Here is a 21,194-nt window from a genome sequence, read left to right on the forward strand (position 1 = left end):
GTACAACTAGCTGTATGCTGGTGGGTTGCTGCTCTCCACCCCAGAGGTGGCTGCATTGCAGCAACTCTGCACAGAGATCTTTTGTGAAGCTCTTCGGGGGACTATCAGGCATGGAAGTTGTAAAATGTGAAAATATTCACAGCTCCTTTTAGCCAGATAATTTCATATGTACTGTCCAGAGACCATCCAAGTGAATCAGTGCTGGTTGGGGGCGTTTGTTGGGGACTGAAACCACCTGGGAGAAGCTGATGGGTTCAGTAATCTCAGGTGATAAATAATGAGCAGCAAATGGCCTGGCAGAAATTATTTATTCCTGTTTAAATGTATCATGTTATGTACACCTGAAGATTATACAATTATCTCTCCCCCTTGTAGAGGAAAAGAAGAACTCAAAAGAGACTGTATCAACGAGCCAGGCTGATCTTTCCTCCAATAAAGAGAATCCAGGTGAGTGGCCATCACACTCTGCCAGAGTAAAGTGGGGGAAGTGAGGCACATGTGCTGCATGGCAATGACTAGCTGCTTGCCAGGGAGGAAGACGTGCATGGCTGTGAAGTGGCCAGTGGAGGGAAGTGGTTGTGAAGTGTTGGGAGGGGATGAGGTGCCCATTGCACACGCAGGAGAGTAGGACAGAGACACTGTCATGGGAGCTGTGGGAAGGAGGGAGGGTCTCTGGTTGGAGAGTCGCTTGTTGTTCACAGGGGAAATGAAGGGAGCATGAAGGTTGCTGATGTAGCTGGAAGTGAGGCCTTTGGGTGTGCACTGGAGGCAGCTTTCCTGCAAAAGCAGAATAAAGACAATTCTCTGTGAGGCTCCTACAGAAGAATTTTAGATCTTTCTTCTCCAGCCTGCCTCGACTTGCCCTCTGCTCTGGCATAATGACCTGGTTACTTGCTGATGTGCTCCTCCTCTGTGCACACAGGGCACTTGTAGAGCGCTACTGCCCTGCCCATCAGCCTGTGTTTTACCGTTCCGTTTGTAATCATCAGCACGTCCATCCTCAAACACCATCCAGACATTACTGTATAAATCCTCATTGTGCCCCTTTGGGAGTGGGTGTTATCTCCTACTTACACCTGGGGAAACAGAGGCATAGAGAGGTGAAATGGTTTGTCCAGAGCCACACAGGACCTGACTCTCTACTCACATTGCTGTCAATCAGGAATCACCCTAGTGGCATCAAGTAGGCTACAAGGGTGAAATGAGTAGAGAATCAGGCACAGAGTATCACAGAGAGAATAGAGCCCAGGAGTCCTGATTCCCAGTCTTGTGCTCTGAATACTAGCCTACCCCTCTGTGTGTCAGTCATCTTCTGACAATACCGCACTTCCCAGATGCCATGTTGGACTAGATGTGTGATTGCTGCCCTGCAAATTTCAGGCAAAATGCTCAAATGAGGGTGACTAGAGCAGTGTGTGGTTAAGTCCTCTTATCCCTATGGCACCCGCAGCCAGGACAGACTCCTCGGCCCAGATCTTCAAAGGTATTTAGGCACCTATTTCAGTGGCAGTTGGGAGCCTAAATACCTTCCAGGACCTGGGCCTTGGTGCTCTCTTGAAGACTAAGGGAGGGGCGGGTGTTGTGCTGTTCACGGTGCAAGAGTCACAAGGGTTTTGAACAGCTGTCGGGGGTACACAGCAAGCCCCTTGTACCACAGTTGGGTGCTGCAGTAAGCAAGAAGTCCTGGGAAAAGTGGTGAGAATAAGAGGTGTGCTGCTACCTTTTGGAGTAACAGTAAGCGGTGCATTTTAGCACATTGTGCTTCAGCTCTCCTATGACCCATCCTGCTCTGTACCAGGGACATGCCAACTAGCCACTACCCCGCTGTTCCCCCAGTGCTCCTTGGGTAGGTTAGGAAAGAATTTTACCCTCTAAATGATTACTATGAATGATGTGTGCAACAATTGGTGCTAACTCCTCAACTCGTTTGCATCTTACTTTTCAGACTATGAAAATATCTCCAAGGAGAATCAGGAGCCAGGTATGGAAAAGAACAGGAACATTTTAGACCCTGTATGACCACGTCTGGGGAAAGTCCGTTAGATTGCTAGAGCTCGCTAGAGCTTGTCCACAGCTAAAAGCTCCAAACATCCCTGAACGTTCAAGACCATTCATGTGACTTGTGCAAATAGCTCCTCAGGTTATAGTCCTCACGGCTGGCTGGCTTTCAGTGCTTAATGCTGTCTGATGGGGTGTATCTCAAAGGTTCCAAATGGCCCTGATTGTTAGAACTGTAGATGGCAGATTAACACAGATATCCATATAAGGACTGGAATTGGTTGGAAAATCAGTGGTTGTAGATGAAGTGATTAATGTGTCTTATTGTCCTCGTCTTCTCAGGTTCCAGTTCCACATTTAATCAGGGATGGAATTCACTAAAAGTTGAACCTTTCTGTGCTTGAACATGTTGCGTTTCACTGTTGGGCTGGCTCAGGACATGGCTACTCTCAAAACTCCAAAGCGCTGCCATGGCAGCGCTTTGAAGTGCAATGTGGTCGGGGAGCCAGCGCTGGGGGAGAGAGCTCTCCCAGTGCTGCAGGTATTCCACCTCCCTGAGGGGATTAGCTTACAGTGCTGGGAGCATGGCTCTCAGTGCTGGGGCACTTTTTACACTGGCGCTTTGCAGAGCTGTAACTTGCTGTGCTCGGGGGTATTTTTTCACAGCCTCAAGCAAGAAAGTTGCAGCGCTGTAAAACGGCAGTGTAGTCATAGCCTCAGTTTGGTAACAGTATTGCTCTAGCCCAGGGGTCGGCAACCTGCGGCTCCCGGCTCGCCAGGGTAAGCACCCTGGCGGGCCGGCCCGGTTTGTTTATCTGCCGCGTCGGCAACTTCGGCCGATCGTGGCTCCCACTGGCCGCGGTTCGCGGTCCCAGGCCAATGCAGGAGGCAGGAAGCCGCGGCCAGAACATCCCTCGGCTCGCGCCGCTTCCTGCCTCCCGCATTGGCCTGGGACCGCGAACCGCGGCCAGTGGGAGCCGCGATCTGCCGAAGTTGCCGACGCGGCAGATAAACAAACCGGGCCGGCCCGCCAGGGTGCTTACCCTGGCGAGCCGGGAGCCGCAGGTTGCCGACCCCTGCTCTAGCCATAGATGACTTATGTCTCCCGATCCTGGGAGATGGAGTGGGGACCCAAATCTAAAGGTGAGGACACGTGACTGCCCCATGTGTCCTTTGTGCAGTGACCTCCACCCTCTCCTGCCCTGTGCCCAGCCCGGGGCCGCCGCACTCTCCCCACCCCTCCAGAGTTACCTGCAGGGGAGAGAGGACGCTGTTCTCCCACTGCATCTCTGCCTCCCCCACTCCCCCGGCATGTTCAGCCCATATCCCTGGCAGCCGGGACTGGGCGGGGCGCAGGAGGGAGATGCTTCTCACACCAGCTGAAGCTGGCCTCTCTGGTTCACTGACTCTGTGCAGCACGGCTGCTCCCTGTGAGCCTCACTGGGGTGGCAGCCTGCACTACTCCCTCTCCTCCCAGCCCCAGCTAAAATTTCCCCTCCTTACTCCACTGTGTACAACTAGCTGTATGCTGGTGGGTTGCTGCTCTCCACCCCAGAGGTGGTTGCATTTCGGCAGCTCTGCATAGAGATCCTTTGTGAAGCTCTTCGGGGACTATCAGGCATAGAAGTTGTGAAATGTGAAAATATTCACAGTTCCTTTTAGCCAGATAATTTCATATGAACTGTCCAGAGACTATCCAAGTGAATCAGTGCTGGTTGGGGGCATTTGTTGGGGACTGAAACCACCTGGGAGAAGCTGATGGGTTCAGTAATCCCAGATGATAAATAATGAGCAGCAAATGGCCTGGCAGAAATTATTTATTCCTGTTTAAATGTATCATGTTATGTACACCTGAAGATTATACAATTATCTCTCCTCCTTGTAGATGAAGAGAAGAGCTCAAAAGAGACTGAATCAATGAACAAACCTGACCTTCCCTCCAATGAAGAGAATCCAGGTGTGTGGCCATCACACTCTGCCAGAGTTAAGTGGGGGAAGAGAGGCACATGTGCTGCATGGCAGTGACTAGCTGCTTGCCAGGAAGGAAGACATGCATGGCTGTGAAATGGCTAGTGGAGGGAAATGGTTGTGAAGTGTTAGGAGGGGATGAGGTGCCCATTGCACACACTGGAGAGTAGGACAGAGACACTGTCATGGGAGCTGTGGGAAGGAGGGAGGGTCTCTGGCTGGAGAGTTGCTTGTTGTTCACAGGGGAGATGAAGGGAGCATGAAGGTTGCTGATGTAGCTGGAAGTGAGGCCTTTGGGTGTGCACTGGAGGCAGCTTTCCTGCAAAAGGAGAATAAAGACAATTCTCTGTGAGGCTCCTACAGAAGAATTTTAGATCTTTCTTCTCCAGCCTGCCTCGACTTGCCCTCTGCTCTGGCATAATGACCTGGTTACTTGCTGATGTGCTCCTCCTCTGTGCACACAGGGCACTTGTAGAGCGCTACTGCCCTGCCCATCAGCCTGTGTTTTACTGTTCCATTTTTAATTATCAGCACGTCCATCCTCAAACACCATCCAAACATAACTGCATAAATTCTCGTTGTGCCCCTTTGAGAGTGAGTGTTATCTCCTACTTACACCTGGGGAAACAGAGGCACAGAGAGCTGAAATGGTTTGTCCAGAGCCACAGAGGACCCGAGTCTCCACTCACATTGCTGTCAATCAGGAGTCACCCTAGTTGTGTCAAGTAAGCTACAAGGGTGAAATGAGTAGAGAATCAGGCACAGAGTATCACAGAGAGAATAGAGCCCAGGAGTCCTGATTCCCAGTCTTGTGCTCCGAATACTAGCCTACCCCTCTGTGTGTCAGTCATCTTCTGACAATACCGCACTTCCCAGATGCCATGTCGGACTAGATGTGTGATTGCTGCCCTGCAAATTTCAGGCAAAATGTTCAAATGAGAGTGACTAGAGCAGTGTCTGGTTAAGCCCTCTTATCCCTATGGCACCCGCAGCCAGGACAGACTCCTCGGCCCAGATCTTCAAAGGTATTTAGGCACCTGTTTCAGTGGCAGTTGGGAGCCTAAATACCTTTCAGGACCTGGGCCTTGGTGCTCTCTTGAAGGCTAAGGGGGTGGGGGGCGGTTGTTGCACCGTGAACAGCACGAGTCACAAGGGTTTTGAACAGCTGGCTGGGGTACACAGCAAGCCCCTCGGCCCCCGGCTGGGTGCTGCTGTAAGGAAGAAGCCCTGGGAAAAGTGGTGAGGATATGAGGTGCGCTGCTACCTTTTGGAGTAGCAGTAAGTGGTGCATTTTAGCACGTTATGCTTCAGCTCTCCCATGACCCATCCTGCTCTGAACCAGGGAGATGCCAACTACCATTACCCCTCTGTTCCCCAGTGCTCCTTGGGTAGCTTAGGGAAGAATTTTACCCCCTGTATAATGACCATAAATGACGTGTGCAATAATTGGTGCTAACTCCAACTCGTTTGCATCTTATTTTTCAGACAGTGAAAATATCTCAAGCAGGAATCAGAAGCCAGGTATGGAAAAGAACAGGAATATTTTAGAGCCTGTATGACCACGTCTGGGGAAAGTACGTTAGATTGCTTGAGCTTGTCCAAAGCTAAAAGCTCCGAATGTTCAAGACCATACATGTGATGTGTGCACGTAGCTCCTCAGATTATAGTACTCACGGCTGGTTGGCTTTCAGTGCTTAATGCTGTCTGATAGGGGCATGTCTCAAAGGTGCCGAATGGCGACAAATTTTAGAGCTGTAGATTGCAGATTAACATCGATATCCATATAAGGACTGGGATTGGTTGACCAGACTTGTGGTAGCAAATCAGAGGCTGTAGATGAAGTGGTTAACATGTCTAATTATTCTTGGGTTTTCAGGTTCCAATTCCAGATTTAATCAGGGATGGAATTCAGTAAAAGTTGCAACTTTCAGTGCTTGAACATGTTGTGTTTCACTGTTGGGCTGGCTCAGGACATGGCTACAGTCAAAACTCCAAAGCGCTGCTGGGGGAGCACTCCCGTGGCAGCTCTTTGAAGTGCGAGTGTGGTCGCTGAGTCAGCGCTGGGAGAGAGCTCTCCCAGTGCTGCTGGTACTCCACCTCCCCGAGGGGATTAGCTCACAGTGCTGGAAGCACGGCTCCCAGCGCTCGGGCACTTTTTACACTGGCGCTTCACTGCGCTGTAACTTGCTGTGCTCGTGGGGGGTATTGTTTCACACCCCTGAGTGAGAAAGTTGCAGCGCTGTAAAGCGCCAGTGTAGCCATAGCCTCAGTTTGGTAACAGTATTTGCTCTAGCCATAGATGACTCGTGTCTCCCTATCCTGAGGGGCAGGGTGGGGACCCAAATCTAAAGAGGAGGACACATGACTGCACCTCATGTGTCCTTTGCGCAGCGACCTCCACCCTCTCCTGCCCTGTGCCCAGGCCATGGCTGCCGCTCTCTCTCCCCACTCCACCAGAATTACTTGCAGGGGAGAGGGGACTCTGTCCTCCCTCTGTGTCTCTGCCTTCCCCACTCCCCTGGCATGTTCAGCCGCCCTCCCTGGCAGCCGGGTCTGGGCCACTGCAGTGTGGCTGCTCCCTCAGAGCCTCGCTGGAGTGGCAGCCTGCACTACTCCCTCTCCTCCCAGCCGTAGCTCAAAATTTCCCCTCCTTACTCCACTATTGTACAACTAGCTGTATGCTGGTGGGTTGCTGCTCTCCAGCCCACAGGTGGCTGCGTTTCAGCAGCTCTACACAGAGATCCTTTGTGAAGCTCTTTGGGGACTATTAGGCATGGAAGTTGTAAAATGTGAAAATATTCACAGCTCCTTTGAGCCAGATAATTTCATATGTACTGTACAGAGAACATCCAAGTGAATCAGTGCTGGTTGGGGGCATTTGTTGGGGACTGAAACCACCTGGGAGAAGCTGATGGGTTCAATAATCTCAGGTGATAAATAATGCACAGCAAATGGCCTGGCAGAAATTATTTATTCCTGTTTAAATGTATCATGTTATGTACACCTGAAGATTATACAATTATCTCTCCCCCTTGTAGAGGAAAAGAAGAACTCAAAAGACACTGTATCAATGAGCCAGGCTGATCTTTCCTCCAATGAAGAGACTCCAGGTGTGTGGCCATCACACTCTGCCAGAGTAAAGTGGGGGAAGTGAGGCACATGTGCTGCATGGCAGTGACTAGCTGCTTGCCAGGGAGGAAGACGTGCATGGCTGTGAAATGACCAGTGGAGGGAAGTGGTTGTGAAGTGTTGGGAGGGGATGAGGTGCCCATTGCACACGCAGGAGAGTAGGACAGAGACACTGTCATGGGAGCTGTGGGAAGGAGGGCGGGGCTCTGGTTGGAGAGTCGCTTGTTGTTCACAGGGGAAATGAAGGGAGCATGAAGGTTGCTGATGTAGCTGGAAGTGAGGCCTTTGGGTGTGCACTGGAGGCAGCTTTCCTGCAAAAGCAGAATAAAGACAATTCTCTGTGAGGCTCCTACAGAAGAATTTTAGATCTTTCTTCTCCAGCCTGCCTCGACTTGCCCTCTGCTCTGGCGTAATGACCTGGTTACTTGCTGATGTGCTCCTCCTCTGTGCACACAGGGCACTTGTAGAGCGCTACTGCCCTGCCCATCAGCCTGTGCTTTACCGTTCCGTTTGTAATCATCAGCACGTCCATCCTCAAACACCATCCAAACATTACTGTATAAATCCTCATTGTGCCCCTTTGGGAGTGGGTGTTATCTCCTACTTACACCTGGGGAAGCTGAAGCACAGAGAGGTGAAATGGTTTGTCCAGAGCTTCACAGGACCCGAGTCTCCACTCACATTGCTGTCAATCAGGAGTCACCCTAGTTGTGTCAAGTAAGCTACAAGGGTGAAATGGGTAGAGAATCAGGCACAGAGTATCACAGAGAGAATAGAGCCCAGGAGTCCTGATTCCCAGTCTTGTGCTCCGAATACTAGCCTACCCCTCTGTGTGTCAGTCATCTTCTGACAATACCGCACTTCCCAGATGCCATGTCGGACTAGATGTGTGATTGCTGCCCTGCAAATTTCAGGCAAAATGTTCAAATGAGGGTGACTAGAGCAGTGTCTGGTTAAGCCCTCTTATCCCTATGGCACCCGCAGCCAGGACAGACTCTTCGGCCCAGATCTTTAAAGGTATTTAGGCACCTATTTCAGTGGCAGTTGGGAGCCTAAATATCTTCCAGGACCTGGGCCTTGGTGCTCTCTTGAAGGCTAAGAGGGTGGTGGGGGCTTGGTTGTTGTGTTGTTCACAGTGCAAGAGTCACAAGGGTTTTGAACAGCTGGCTGGGGTACACAGCAAGCCCCTTGGCCCCCGGCTGGGTGCTGCAGTAAGGAAGGAGCCCTGGGAAAAGGGGTAAGGATAAGAGGTGCACTGCTACCTTTTGGAGTAGCAGTAAGCGGTGCATTTTAGCACATTATGCTTCAGCTCTCCCATGACCCATCCTGCTCAGTACCAGGGAGATGCCAACTAACCACAACCCCTCTGTTACCCCAGTGCTCCTCGGGTAAGTTAGGAAAGAATTTTACCCCCTAAATGATGACCATGAATGACATGTGCAATAATTGGTGCTAACTCCAACTCGTTTGCATCTTACTTTTCAGACAGTGAAAATATCTCAAGCAGGAATCAGAAGCCAGGTATGGAAAAGAACAGGAACATTTTAGACCCTGTATGACCACGTCTGGGGAAAGTCCGTTAGATTGCTAGAGCTCGCTAGAGCTTGTCCACAGCTAAAAGCTCCAAACATCCCTGAACGTTCAAGACCATGTATGTGACGTGTGCACGTAGCTCCTCAGGTTATAGTACTCACGGCTGGCTTGGCTTTCAGTGGTTAATGCTGTCTGATGGGGGTGTGTCTCAAAGGTGCCGAGTGGCCATAAATGTTAGAGCTGTAGATAGCAGATTAACACTGATATCCATATAAGGACTGGGATTGGTTGACAGGACTTGTGATAGCAAATCAGTGGTTGTGGATGAAGTGGTTAATGTGTCTAATTATCCCCGGCTTCTCAGGTTCCAATTCCAGATTCAATCAGGGATGGAATTCAGTAAAAGTTGCAACTTTCAGTGCTTGAACATGTTGTGTTTCACTGTTGGGCTGGCTCAGGGGATGGCTACACTCGAAACTTCCATGGCAGCGCTTTGAAGTGCGAATAGGGTCGCGGCGCCAGCGCTGGGAGGAAGCTCTCCCAGTGCTGCAGGTATTCCACCTCCCCAAGGGGATTAGCTTACAGTGCTGGGAGCACGGCTCCCAGCGCTCGGACACTTTTTACATTGGCGCTTTGCAGCGCTGTAACTTGCTGCTCTCAGGGGGATAATTGTTTCACACCCCTGAGCGAGAAAGTTGCAGCGCTGTAAAACGCCAGTGTAGCAATAGCTTCAGTTTGATAACAGTATTGCTGTAGCCGTAGATGACTCATGTCTCCCGATCCTGAGGGGCAGGGTGGGGACCCAAATCTAAAGGGGAGGACACATGACTGCCCCACATGTGTCCTTTGCACAGTGACCTCCACCCTCTCCTGCCCTGTGCCCAGGCCGTGGCCGCCGCTCTCTCTCCCCTCCCCACCAGAATTACTTGCGGGGGAGAGGGGACTCTGTCCTCCCACCGTGTCTCTGCCTTCCCCACTCCCCCGGCATGTTCAGCCGCCCTCCCTGGCAGCCGGGCCTGGGGGGCGGGGGCGCAGGAGGGAGACGCTTCTCACACCAGCTGAAGCTGGCCTCTCTGGGTCACTGCAGTGTGGCCACTCCCTGAGAGCCTCGCTGGAGCGGCAGCCTGCACTACTCCCTCTCCTCCCATTGCTAGCTCAAAATTTCCCCTCCTTACTCTGCTGTTATACAACTAGCTGTATGCTGGTGGGTTGCTGCTCTCCACCCCAGAGCTGGCTGGCTTTCAGCAACTCTGCACAGAGATAGTTCCTGAAGAGCTTCACAAACTATCAGGCATGGAAGTTGTAAAATGTGAAAATATTCACAGCTCCTTTTAGATGATAAATGATGTGCATTAGATGGCCAGGCAGAAAGTTGTATTCCTGTTAAAATATATCATGTTATGTACCCTTGATGTTTATACAATTATCTCTCCTCCTTGAAGAACTCAAGGCTAAATCAATGAACCTGCCTGACCTTCTCTTCAATCAAGAGAAAACAGGTGTGTGGTGATCACACTCAGGCCAGAGTTGAGTGGGGGGAGTGAGGCACATGTGCTGCATGGCAGTGACTAGCTGCTTGCCAAGGAAGAAGACGTGCATGGCTGTGAAGTGGCCAGTGGAGTGAAATGATTGTGAAGTGTTGGGAGGGGATGAGGTGACTCGGGTATTGAATTCACTAAAAGTTGGATCTTTCAGTACTTGCACATGTTGTATTTCACTGTTGGGCTGGCTCAGTTTGGTAACAGTATTGCTCTCGCTCTACAGACTGCAGATTGAAAACCTGCCCTGGGAAAGGGGCAAGGCATGATGTGATATTAGGACATGACAGCTGTGTGCCAAAATGTTTTAGTTAATACAAACAACAACCAATTTTAAACAGTCTGGGGGGAAAAACTCTCTTCTAATGATCGAGTTTCACTTCCATGGTGTCTGTGAAGCCCTAATCCTACTAGTTCTTCCACCTGAAATTGCCATGTGAATTAACAGGTGGAATTAAAAAAAAATCAGGCCCCCATTATACATCATAATGAAGTGAGAAAGGGCACAAACTTGTTACATACTCTGGAAAGTAATCATTTAAAAAGATTATGAAACCACCAAGTAACTGGCATGTACTTTCGCTGTAGTTCTTTTCTCTCGCTCCTGACAGCCTGTGTATTTCTGTGCAATTACTGAAGATTGTTCCCTGCTGAATCAAAGGGAAGGGTAGGCTGCTTAGCAAAGAAAGAGCAGTTACAGTAACTCCTCGCTTAACGTTATAGTTATGTTCCTGAAAAATGCGACTTTAAGCAAAACGATGTGAAGTGAATCCAATTTCCCCATAAGAATTAATTGAAATTAGGGTGGAGTGTTAGGTTCCAGGGAAATTTTTTTCACCAGACAAAAAACTATATATTACAGTGGTCCCCAGCCTTTACAGTGTGGCGGGCGCCTGGCGACTAGCTACCAAAATGCCTCTGAGAAGAGGCAACGTGCTCGAAATGCCACCAATAAGCAGCATCGTCAAGAGGCGTCGCTGCCGAAATGCTGCCAAAAAGTAGGGGCATTTCGGTAGCAATGCTTCTTGACGTTGCCACTTTTCGGCGGCTGCTTGTTCGGCGGCTGTTTGTCCGGCGGCTGTGCTCCTCAACGGCAGGGCGCTCCCTTTTCAGTAGGCGGGCGCACATAGATGCCCTGGCGGGCGCCATGGCACCCATAGGCACCGCATTGGGGACCACTGATATATATGTTTTAAACAAACAGTGTAATACTGTTCACAGCTATGATGATTGTGAAGCTTGGTTGAGGTGGTGGAATTAGGGTGACCAGATGAGAGGGAGAAGATATCGGTACACATGGGGCGGGGGAGGTGTCCGCCGGCGGAGCAAAAAAAAACACCGAGTGCTGCTAGCGGAGAAAAAAAAGAAAGCCGACTGCTGCCGGCAGAGCAAAATATTGGGACAAATTGCATCCCAGCCAAAGATCAGTTGGGACGCGGGACAAACACCTAAATATTGGGACGTCTGGTCATCCTAGGTGGAGTCAGAGGATGGAAGAGGGAGGGATATTTCCCAAGGAATGCCTTGCTGCTAAATGATGAACTAGCACTTGACTGAGCCCTCAAGGATTAACATGTTGTTAATGTAGCCTCTCACACAAGGCAGCATGAACAGGAGGGAGAGGAGACAGCGTAGCAGACAGAGACAGACACACATCTTGGGTGTGGGAGAGAGAGAGATGCACACTGCCCCGCAACAAAATGACGATAACCGGGACGACTTGAAGTGAGGAGTTACTGTACTCTTTATCCCTACCAATAACCTGGGTTTCAGCAAGGAGTGGAGATACAGGAATGAGAGGAGGTTTAAAGGTTATTGGGGTGTGTGTTTGTGTTTTATGTGCAACCTGTTATAAATGTGTGGTGCTTCATAAAGCAGCATTCCAAAGGTTTAATAACAGCACGTTACAATTCTGTGGCACCTTAGATTAGACTCAGATGATGCAGGCAGTGTGTCTGGGAATCAGCGCACAGAACCGGGAATCAGGAGACCTGGGTTCTCTTCCTGACTATCACTTGCTCAGTGTGTGCTCTTGTTAGGTAGGTTACTACTTCTATGTGTGCCTCACACTCCCAGTCTGTAAAATGGGGATAATAAAATGATCTTTATGAAATGCTTGGAGAACCTCCAGTGAAAGAGGAAATATAAATATGAAGTATTATGCTAGATCCTGGCTCCTAGTCCAGTGCATTAGCCATGCTATACTCTCCCTTTTCTTTGGGTACATCTATGGTGCAGCTGGAGGTGTAATTTCCAGCTCAGATAGACATGTGTGCACTTGCTTTGATCGATTTAGCTAGCTAAAAATAGAGTGGAGCTGCGGTGGCATGGGCAGTGGTCTGGACTAGACTCCTGAGTACAGTCCTGTCTGAGAGCCTACCTACATACTCGGGGCAGCTAATCCATCTCTCCACCTACACGGCCACAGCTGTGTTACTATTTTTTAGTGTGCTAGGTCAATCGGAGCTCTTGAGCTCAAAATTATCTACCCAAGCTGGAAAGATACATCACCAGCTGCAGTGGAGACATCACCATAGAAGTTTTAGAAAGAGAAATCTCATCTTCACCACACTAAGTGATAGCTTGAGAACACTGCTGGAAAAGGGTGCTGGTGAGCTCCATGAAAGTTGCCAAGCAGACTTAGAAAGGAATGTATTTATTTTCTTTGTTTTTTGCAAAGCATGAATCAAAAACCAAATCTGTACCATATGCAATATGACATCACCTAAATAAGGTATGGCAATAATGCAGTAAAATCTCTTCCCTTCAGTTCTAACTTCATGCCCTTTGACACACTTTGGGCCTGATTTTTTTTTCTTTTCAGATGTGCAGAGTACCTCAGCTCCCATTGAATGTTGGTTGAGTTGCTGGTAATCAGCACTTCTGAAAATCTGGCCCTAGTTGGGAACCTAAAAATTGACGCATCTAAACTTAGTGGCCACTTTTTAAAATGTAAGCCAAAGTGACTTGCCAAAGTTACACTTAAAGTCTGTGACAGACCCAGAAACAGAATCCAGATTTCTTGACACTCATAACCACAAAACTTTCTTTCCTCTTTTGATATTGGATACCAAATCCCTCATCATTCATTGAATGATGCATCTGACTATACAAACTAGGTAACAAGGAAGTGTAACAAGCACATAAATTGTATGCAACCGCTTTAAAAGCAATGGGCCAGATCTCAGGTTGGTATAAATCAGCACAGTTCTACTGAAGCCATCAGTGAGTATCTGGCCCAGCTGCTGGGATCCTGCCCTGACTAGAGGGAGCTGCACCTGAAGGTATGATGGAGGTGTAACAGGGCAGACCAGCAGTATGTTCCAGGAATTCTCCTGCCAGTGCAGGGCACAGTAGTTGAGGTTGTGGTCGTGCATTGTCTTGCACATTTTGATACTCCTTCAGGGGCTGATCCAACTCTTAGTAAAGTCACTGGAAAGATTCCTGCTGCCGCCAGTGGTAGTTGGATGGGTCCTTAAAGGGCAGTTGGGATCTCCTGTCTCTGTGACTCTATCTTTTGTTAAGCCAGTCACATGCTCTTGTTATGTGTAACTGGTTTTCAAGAGCCTCCTTCAAAGTCTGATCTCTCCTTTGGGTAGAGTAGCACCCCCCACCCTTCCTGAACGCTGGCCTCTTCAGTCAGTGTCTTACAACTGGGCATCAACTCTGATGGGCTCGGGTTTTTGTGCAGTCAGGTTACATCAGGGGTAGGCAACCTATGGCATGCGTGCCGAAGGCGGCACGCAAGCTGATTTTCAGCAGCACTCACACTGCCCAGGTCCTGGCCACCAGTCCGGGGGGCGCTGCATTTTAATTTAATTTTAAATGAAACTTCTTAAACATTTTAAAAACCTTATTTACTTTACATACAACAATAGTTTAGTTCTATATTATAGACTTAGAGAAGGAGACCTTCTAAAAAGTTAAAATGTATTACTGGCACGCGAAACCTTACATTAGAGTGAATACATGAAGACTCGGCACAGCACTTCTGAAAGGCTGCTGACCCCTGGGTTACATTAATGTAGAGCACTAATGAGTCAGGGCTGGTTAATTTTCTGTCCTGCCTTTCCACTCACTGCAAGTGAGATATGTAGCAGTGAACCAAAACATGTCCCATGCATCACAAAATTGCTGATTAGGTTGCTACTAAACCAGGTTTCCATGGGATGCTATCCCTTGTGTCACATTTTTTATCCCTTTTTACACAGGAGTTCCTGAGTGTAAAGAAGGGGTTTACCATTTAAAAAAAAAAACTAATTGCCTTCCCAGTGTTATTAAGAAGACTTTAGAGTTTAAGGTTTTAGTAATCAAGGTTCTCTTCTCCATTTACTTTGGTGGTTTGTTTTGTGCATTTTACTCCATTTGGACAAGAAGGGCTTGTCTCCATTAGAAAGCCTTAATGCTTTAACTATACTGGCATAGTTAAAGTGTGCTAAAAAACAAAACAGATCCTTAATGTGGATGCAGTTATACCAGTATAAAAGAGCTCATACTGGTATAGTTTATTCTGGTTCACAAAGCAAAATAAATGATATTGGTATCAGGCACCTTTATCTGTGCATAACTACATCCACGCACAGGCTTATACTGGGTCTACGATATTAGTAAAGAATCAGCCTCCTAATCAATAGTTATGCCAGTAAAACGTTTCTAGTGTAGAACATGTCCAAAAACAAACTAATGAGTTTCACTTGTATATCTAATTAGTATCACATTCTGATTACCAGGTACTAATCCAAAGCCACAGTGCTTGGGGCTGAAAACACTGAGCCCTGGTCTACACGCACAAGTTTTGCTGGCTGGCAGGAAAGTGAGAAAATCACACACCCTAACTGACATAACTCTGCTGGCAAAAACCCTAGTGTAGATGTGGTTATACTGGCACGTTCCTTTTGCCTGTATAGCTTGTTTCATTCAGGGACTTGTTATAAGCTGCGTCTCCACTAGTAGGATTTGCCAATATTGGTAGATCTGTCTAGCTATGTAGCAAACCCTTTCTGGTGTATATAAGGGGGAGATGTAAGTCCAATAAAACTGAGTGAATGGCTTTCGGGAGGGGTGTTATTTCACAAAGTATTTGTATTAACACTAGGTTTTGTAATAGCTACAACTAAAGCCTAAGTGTGAGCTCTAAACAGCCTGACAGTGTCCCAGAACGTGTAACTCGTACTCAGGTGAACTCTCATTGACTCTCTCTCAATAAGACCCGAGTAAAGATCTGAATAAGTTGCTCAGTATTTAGCCTTTGAATAGTATGTATATAGCACCATATAGATACATGGGGCTCTCCACAAACATGGGAAGAAAAGGGCTCTGCTGCAAGGAGCTTGCAATCCATTTTCGACAGAAACGGTGCAAACAGTTAAGGGTACTGGATGGGAACAGTCTGGGAGTGGATCAAAAACACTGAGGTTTAAAAAGGTGTTGCTGAGCTCATACTAGAGGGTTGCATTGTTTTTATTGTATTGGTATAGTTAAAGTGGTAGAGTGTGTTTGTGTGTGTGTGTACACAAGCCTTGAGTACTGTGGTATGTTTTTTTTTATAAGGGTTTCTCCCTTCACATAACATTGATAGTACATTAAAGCTTCCTGGGCCCCACAGGAATCTGTGTGGAGGGGCTATCAGAAATATGCAGAGTTTTTCTCTTCTATTTAATACCAGCCAAGCCGTGTTTGCTGGAGACTGAGGGAGCAGTCAAAAGGGAGGCTTAGGAGGATAGCTAGTGAGGGGGAATAGAGAGAAATGAGAGTGAAGGTGTAGGCAGGGCTGAAACAGAGGCCATGGAAGTCGAACTAAATTTGAGTGCAGACCAGGCCTATGTGAGGGACAGGATGAGAAACCTGAATTTGATGCAGATGAAGCGAGGCAGCAGTGTGACGATCTGAGGCAGGCCAGTGACATGGTCCAAGTGGCTGGAAGGGGAAGCTGATCTAAGCAGTGGCAGTTTGGATCAGCTAGAAGGGGACCCAGAGGCTGTCAGTGAGCCTGAGGGATGAGGCTGAAGACGTAAGATTTTGTGAGGTTTGCTGGCTGTTGCTAGATCATGGGCTATCATGATTTTCTGTTCTATACAGGATGCTTTATTTGGCCACTGGGGTTTGCTGTGGTGTTTGAGCCATGTTCAGGGGTTTGGGGATTTGTAATATACAATTGCATTATTTGTATAAGCATTATTGTTACAGCTCACTACAGAGGAACAAATCAGTAGCAGCAGCATTTGATTCAGTGCTGTTCACAGGTTGTGTGACCTATGTCAGAACTACCTAGGGGAGTGTAAGAACTGACCCTGTCTGTCACAGCTGTAGGCAGGAGAAGGGCATTAGTTCCATGTCTGGAGGGGATCACCACACTACCATTTGGGCCTTGAGAAAACATCCGACACCAGAAACACCAAGTCTGACGTTCTCACGTTGTTGTTTTGTTATGCTGCTCCATCACCTTCTTTTGTCCTGTGTTCAGACTGGCCTCATCAGGACACAACAAGAGCAAACAAAGCTGCTATGGATCTGGGATACTAACTTTTGCAACAAAAATAATTTAAAATGTTCCCTTTTGAAATTTTGCCCTGGCGGTCTCACCTTTGACGGGGTTTCCCTTATCTAAACAACCACAGTCCCCACCCACGCCAAACCACCCACCCATGCAGTCGGATAACATCTCAGACACAGGCTGCTTTGGAAATGTAACAAACACAGGAGTTACTTCCCCTTCTTCAATGTAGCATAACTGAACTCAACAAAAAGTACCGGGGCCACTGGAGAGTTGTGCCAGCTGCTTCAGGTCTCCATGCTGCTAGACTAGCTCCCCTGCTGGGGTCTGGAGTGGGTGGAAATGGTACTGGGCTGAGATTTGGTGTGGGAGGAGAGGCACCATCTGCCTTGGTGCCTACAGACTGGTCTCCCTGTGTTGCTGGTGTCCGGTGCACTAAGAAGGAAGTGTTGACTTAAGTGGCAGTTAAGTATCCCTTCTGAAAATCAGCCTGGTTTTATTTAGATGCCCATCACATGACGTAAATACTTTAGATATTCTGTTCTGACACTTTCTCATTATAATTTCTCTGTGCCTCAATTTCCTTATCTGCAAAATGAGGATAATGCTTACCTGCCTTAGGAAAGCTGTGAGATCCTCAGACGCTTCAGAAATGCATAATGCATAATGTTACCATAGGAAAAAAAAACCCTGCAGCATTATACCCAGGAGCGACACCAAGTATCAACTGGTGCTGCTACTAACATAGACCAAAGACTTCATAGCAAAATACTACAGTATCTTATTAATTCATATTTATTGTTTGCAAGTGTTTAAAATCTCCAGTGGTCTTGGGTAACTGATAAAACGTTGCAAACTAAAATAAAAAATATAATGAATTCATCTTTTATTCCAGATCTTAAACTGCAAAGTGAGGCAGACTAACAACACAATGGACTAAACTTCATTGCGGCATGACAAAAGACACTGAGAGAAGAAATAGCTTCTCTGGATGTTGCCCATGAGTGCTCCCTAACAGATGTGTTTTGAAGATTTGTTCTCAAGCTTCATAGACTATCAGGGTTGGAAGGGACCTCAGGAAGTCATCTAGTCCCAATCCCCAACTAAATCCCTAAGTGGCCCCCTCAAGGATTGAGCTCACAGCCCTGGGTTTAGCAGGCCAATGCTCAAACCACTGAGCTATCCCTTCCTCCAATGCCCACTTTTATCTTTCCAGGACGGACGCTCTCTTTCTTCAATGTCCATTATTTTGAAAATGGACAGAGTGAGTCAAGGAGCAAGTCCCTTTGAATCCGTGCTTCTTTTTGTACTTTTGTTTTACAAGCAAGTGAACATGAAACATAGGAGCCAGGTTTATTTATGCCAATGTTTCCAGACATTAACTAACACGAGAATGGGGACAAATAAAAAACTAATGGATGTGATATAAAACTCTAACTGTAACATTATTTAAATTCAGAAGAGAAGAGTGTTCAGAGGGCGACTCTCATTTTCTCCGCCTCCTATCTGAAAGGAAAGGCCACAACGACACTGTCCATGCAGAGATGAGCAACAGCTTTCCTGGCTCTTGTTTCTATCTGTCCTTTCAGAAAGCACCACCATCACCTTCCACCGCCACCACCAAATTCTGATTTTTTTTTTAATAGCAAAAGGCAGACACACCTTCTTGCTCAATGGAGATGGTATCAACTCTGCTATTTACTCTAGCCCAGCGGTTCTCAAACTGTTGGTTGGGCTCAAAAGTGGGTCATGGCCCTGTTTTAATGGGGTCACCAGGGCTGGTGTTAGACTTGAAGCCAAAGTCTGCGCCCCTCTGCCCAGGAGGGGGGCTGAAGCCAAAGCCCGAGGGCTTCAGCCTTGGGCAGCAGGGCTCAGGCTTCAGCTTCAGCCCTGGGCAGCGGGGCTCAGGTTATGGTGCCCCCTCACCCCCACCCAAGGGGGCAGGACTCAGGCTTCGTTCCGTCTTCCTGGAGTAGTGTAGTAATTTTTGTTGTCAGAAGGGGGTCACGGTGCAATGAAGTTTGAGAATCCCTGCTAGCCAAACAATGTATCCTCAGACTCCAGGGTAAGTGTCAAGAGCAATTGCGTCTGTGGCACCCACAACTGTGTCAAAACAGCTGATCTGAAAGCATCAGCACAGACACTTCATTCACTATCAGAAGGAGATTATCAACCAATGAAACTAGTAGAGTCTCTGTGCCAAACCCAGGTCTCAAACTGGTGTGATCAGAGTCAAGGCAATTGGAGGACTCCAGATACTGAACGTCATTTTTCCCTCTGTAATCTTCTTCCCAAAGAAGGAAACCATTAAGTCACTTTCTTAAGAAAGAGTGGCACCCACTTGCATAGGTCCCTCCAACTGGATGTTGTACAAAAAGGAAAGAAACAACCACTGACCGGGAGAAAGGTATTCCATTTTTAATATTGTTTCATTGCATTACTTTAAAATGTTTTTAGTAACACTGATAAAGAATTTTTAGAAATAGGGCCAGATTTACTGGTATGTTCCAACTGCTTTGCATTATAGCCCATGAGCTTTAACTTGACAACAAACCAAATTAGTGTCCAAATTGATATGATATTGAAGTCATAAGAGAAAGTCAAACTCATAGTGCAGCTCTAGGTTATCCTTTCCTATGAGCAAGCCTTTCAACTGCTAACGTTCTAGGGAAAGTGCACATCTTACCTTTCATGCCATTAGGGTGCCAAAATTTAATAACCAGATTGTTTGATGCACTCCTTTGTGATTATAGAGCTGGTTACTCACTTAATGCTCACCCATTTTTGCACGACACTTGAAAATCTGTGGATGCTATACAGGAATTAGATATTATCCCCTTTTTACAGATGGGAAAAGAAAGGCAAAAAAGTTTAAAACTGTATTTTCAAAAGACCCCGCAAATTTAGGGTGCCCTTTTGAGATACGTGGGGCTTAATTTTTCAGACGTGCTGAGCACCCACAGCTCTCACTTCAGCATCTCTGCAAGTCAAGGCTTTGATGTATGAAGTTAGCAACCCAAAAAATCTGCATACTTTAGGGCAGTGGTTCTCAAATATTTTTCTTTGTGGACCACTTGAAAATTGCTGAGGATCTGAGTGGACCACTTAATGATCTTTCCAGATGTTGTTTGTACCGTTAGCTAACTATTGCAAAGTGCTTTGGATAAAAGCACAATATAAAAAAAATCTTAATATTAACTTTTTTTGTTCCACTAATAAAACCACACAACTCATTTTAATATCAGTAGTCTTACCTTTCTAATGCAATGGATGTGCCCTCTCTCCCCCGAGCTGTAGCTGGGAAGGAGGGGCGTCTCTCCCCCACCACAACAGCCACAGAGCTGAGGCTGGGAAGGAGGGAGTTCTCTCCTTCTCTCCCCTACTGCAGCAGCCCCCAAACTGGGGCTGGGAAGGAGGGGTGTCTCTCCTGGCAGCCGCAGTCCTGGAGCTGGGGAAGGTCGCCTCTTTCTCTGGCCGCTGCAGCCCTGCACATCCCAAATTCCCCCCACCCTCTCCTCTCACCCACTGCCCCCTCCCACCTACCCCTATTCCCCCCAAGGCCACCACCTCACCTTATATGTGCGTCTTCTCCAGGGTCCAGACACCTAATTAGTGGAGCCATGCCTGCGTGGCTCCACTAATTAGGTGGATGGCCCTTCATTCTCTCATGTGTGGCAGCCCAGGCCCACACCTTAGAGCAGGCCTGCACAACATGCGGCCCACGTGGGCTCACTGTGCGGCCCGTGGGGGGGTGAGTAGGTAAGCAGCGGCTGAGGAGGCGAGCGGATGGGCAGTGGCAGGAGGTGAGTAGGTGGGGGGGCAGGTGATCTGGGGGGGGGAGGCTGAGGAGACGAGCAGGCGGGCAGTGGTGGGGGGTGAGTAGGTGAGCCGGGGGACTGAGGAGGTGGGCAGTGGCAGGGGGGCAGGTGAGCTGGTGGCAGGGGAGGAGGCGACTGAGGAGGCAGGCAGGCAGTGGCTGGGGGTGAGTAGGCGAGTGGGGGGCAGGCAGTGGCGGGGGGGCAGGTGAGCCGGCGGCTGAGGAGGCGAGCGGGCAGGCAGCGGCAGGGGGGCGGGTGAGTCGGCGGTGGGGAAGGGGAGCTGAGGAGGCGAGCGAGGAGTCAATGGCTGACCTGTTCTCCTGATCTGGTCTGACTCCCATCCCCTCTCCAAGGGTTGCAGTTGTCTGGAGGTGCTGCCTTCCACGCCTTCCTCAGTCACACCTCATTCATTCAACAGGGCAATTGATTACAAAGTTGGGGGAAGATCTTATTCTACTTCTAGCAAAAAGACAGTTTTCTTTTACCTTAATTATACTACTTTAGGGGCCCGCTATAACATATTACCAAGGTTCAATACCGCTGTTTCGGTGGGGCGGCGCTAGGGAAGGAGGGTTTGTTTCCATGGGGCGGGTGGCGCTGGAGGGGGTGTTTCGGGGGGGGCTGGGTGGTGCTGGGGGGGGTGTTTTGGCAGCGCTGGGGGGGTGTTTCCGCGGTCCGGGCGGTGCTGGGGGGTGTGTGTTCGGGGGACTGGGTGGC

General features: G+C 48.4%; 1 protein-coding gene across 18 annotated transcripts in view; it reads left to right on the plus strand.

Moving 5' to 3' along the window:
* Window positions 1–20,470, plus strand: part of CD58 (CD58 molecule) — a 78,232-nt gene extending 57,762 nt beyond the window's left edge. For 4 of the 18 annotated variants that reach the window (XM_045001157.1, XM_045001151.1, XM_045001156.1 and 1 more), the window contains 8 exons: window positions 376–447; window positions 1,946–1,981; window positions 3,884–3,955; window positions 5,452–5,487; window positions 7,005–7,076; window positions 8,581–8,616; window positions 10,071–10,127; window positions 17,555–20,469. In XM_045001157.1, the coding sequence (XP_044857092.1) occupies window positions 376–447; window positions 1,946–1,981; window positions 3,884–3,955; window positions 5,452–5,487; window positions 7,005–7,076; window positions 8,581–8,616; window positions 10,071–10,127; window positions 17,555–17,583 (410 nt within the window). In that variant the 3' untranslated portion in view covers window positions 17,584–20,469. Of the gene's footprint in view, window positions 1–375; window positions 448–1,945; window positions 1,982–3,883; window positions 3,956–5,451; window positions 5,488–7,004; window positions 7,077–8,580; window positions 8,617–10,070; window positions 10,128–17,554 lie in introns of all 18 variants that reach the window. The other 14 variants (XM_045001160.1, XM_045001153.1, XM_045001166.1 and 11 more) reach the window with 11 other exon arrangements.
* Window positions 20,471–21,194: the final 724 nt, after the last annotated feature.

The sequence above is a fragment of the Mauremys mutica genome, chromosome 1, assembly GCF_020497125.1.
Source record: "Mauremys mutica isolate MM-2020 ecotype Southern chromosome 1, ASM2049712v1, whole genome shotgun sequence".
Lineage (NCBI taxonomy): Eukaryota > Metazoa > Chordata > Testudines > Geoemydidae > Mauremys > Mauremys mutica.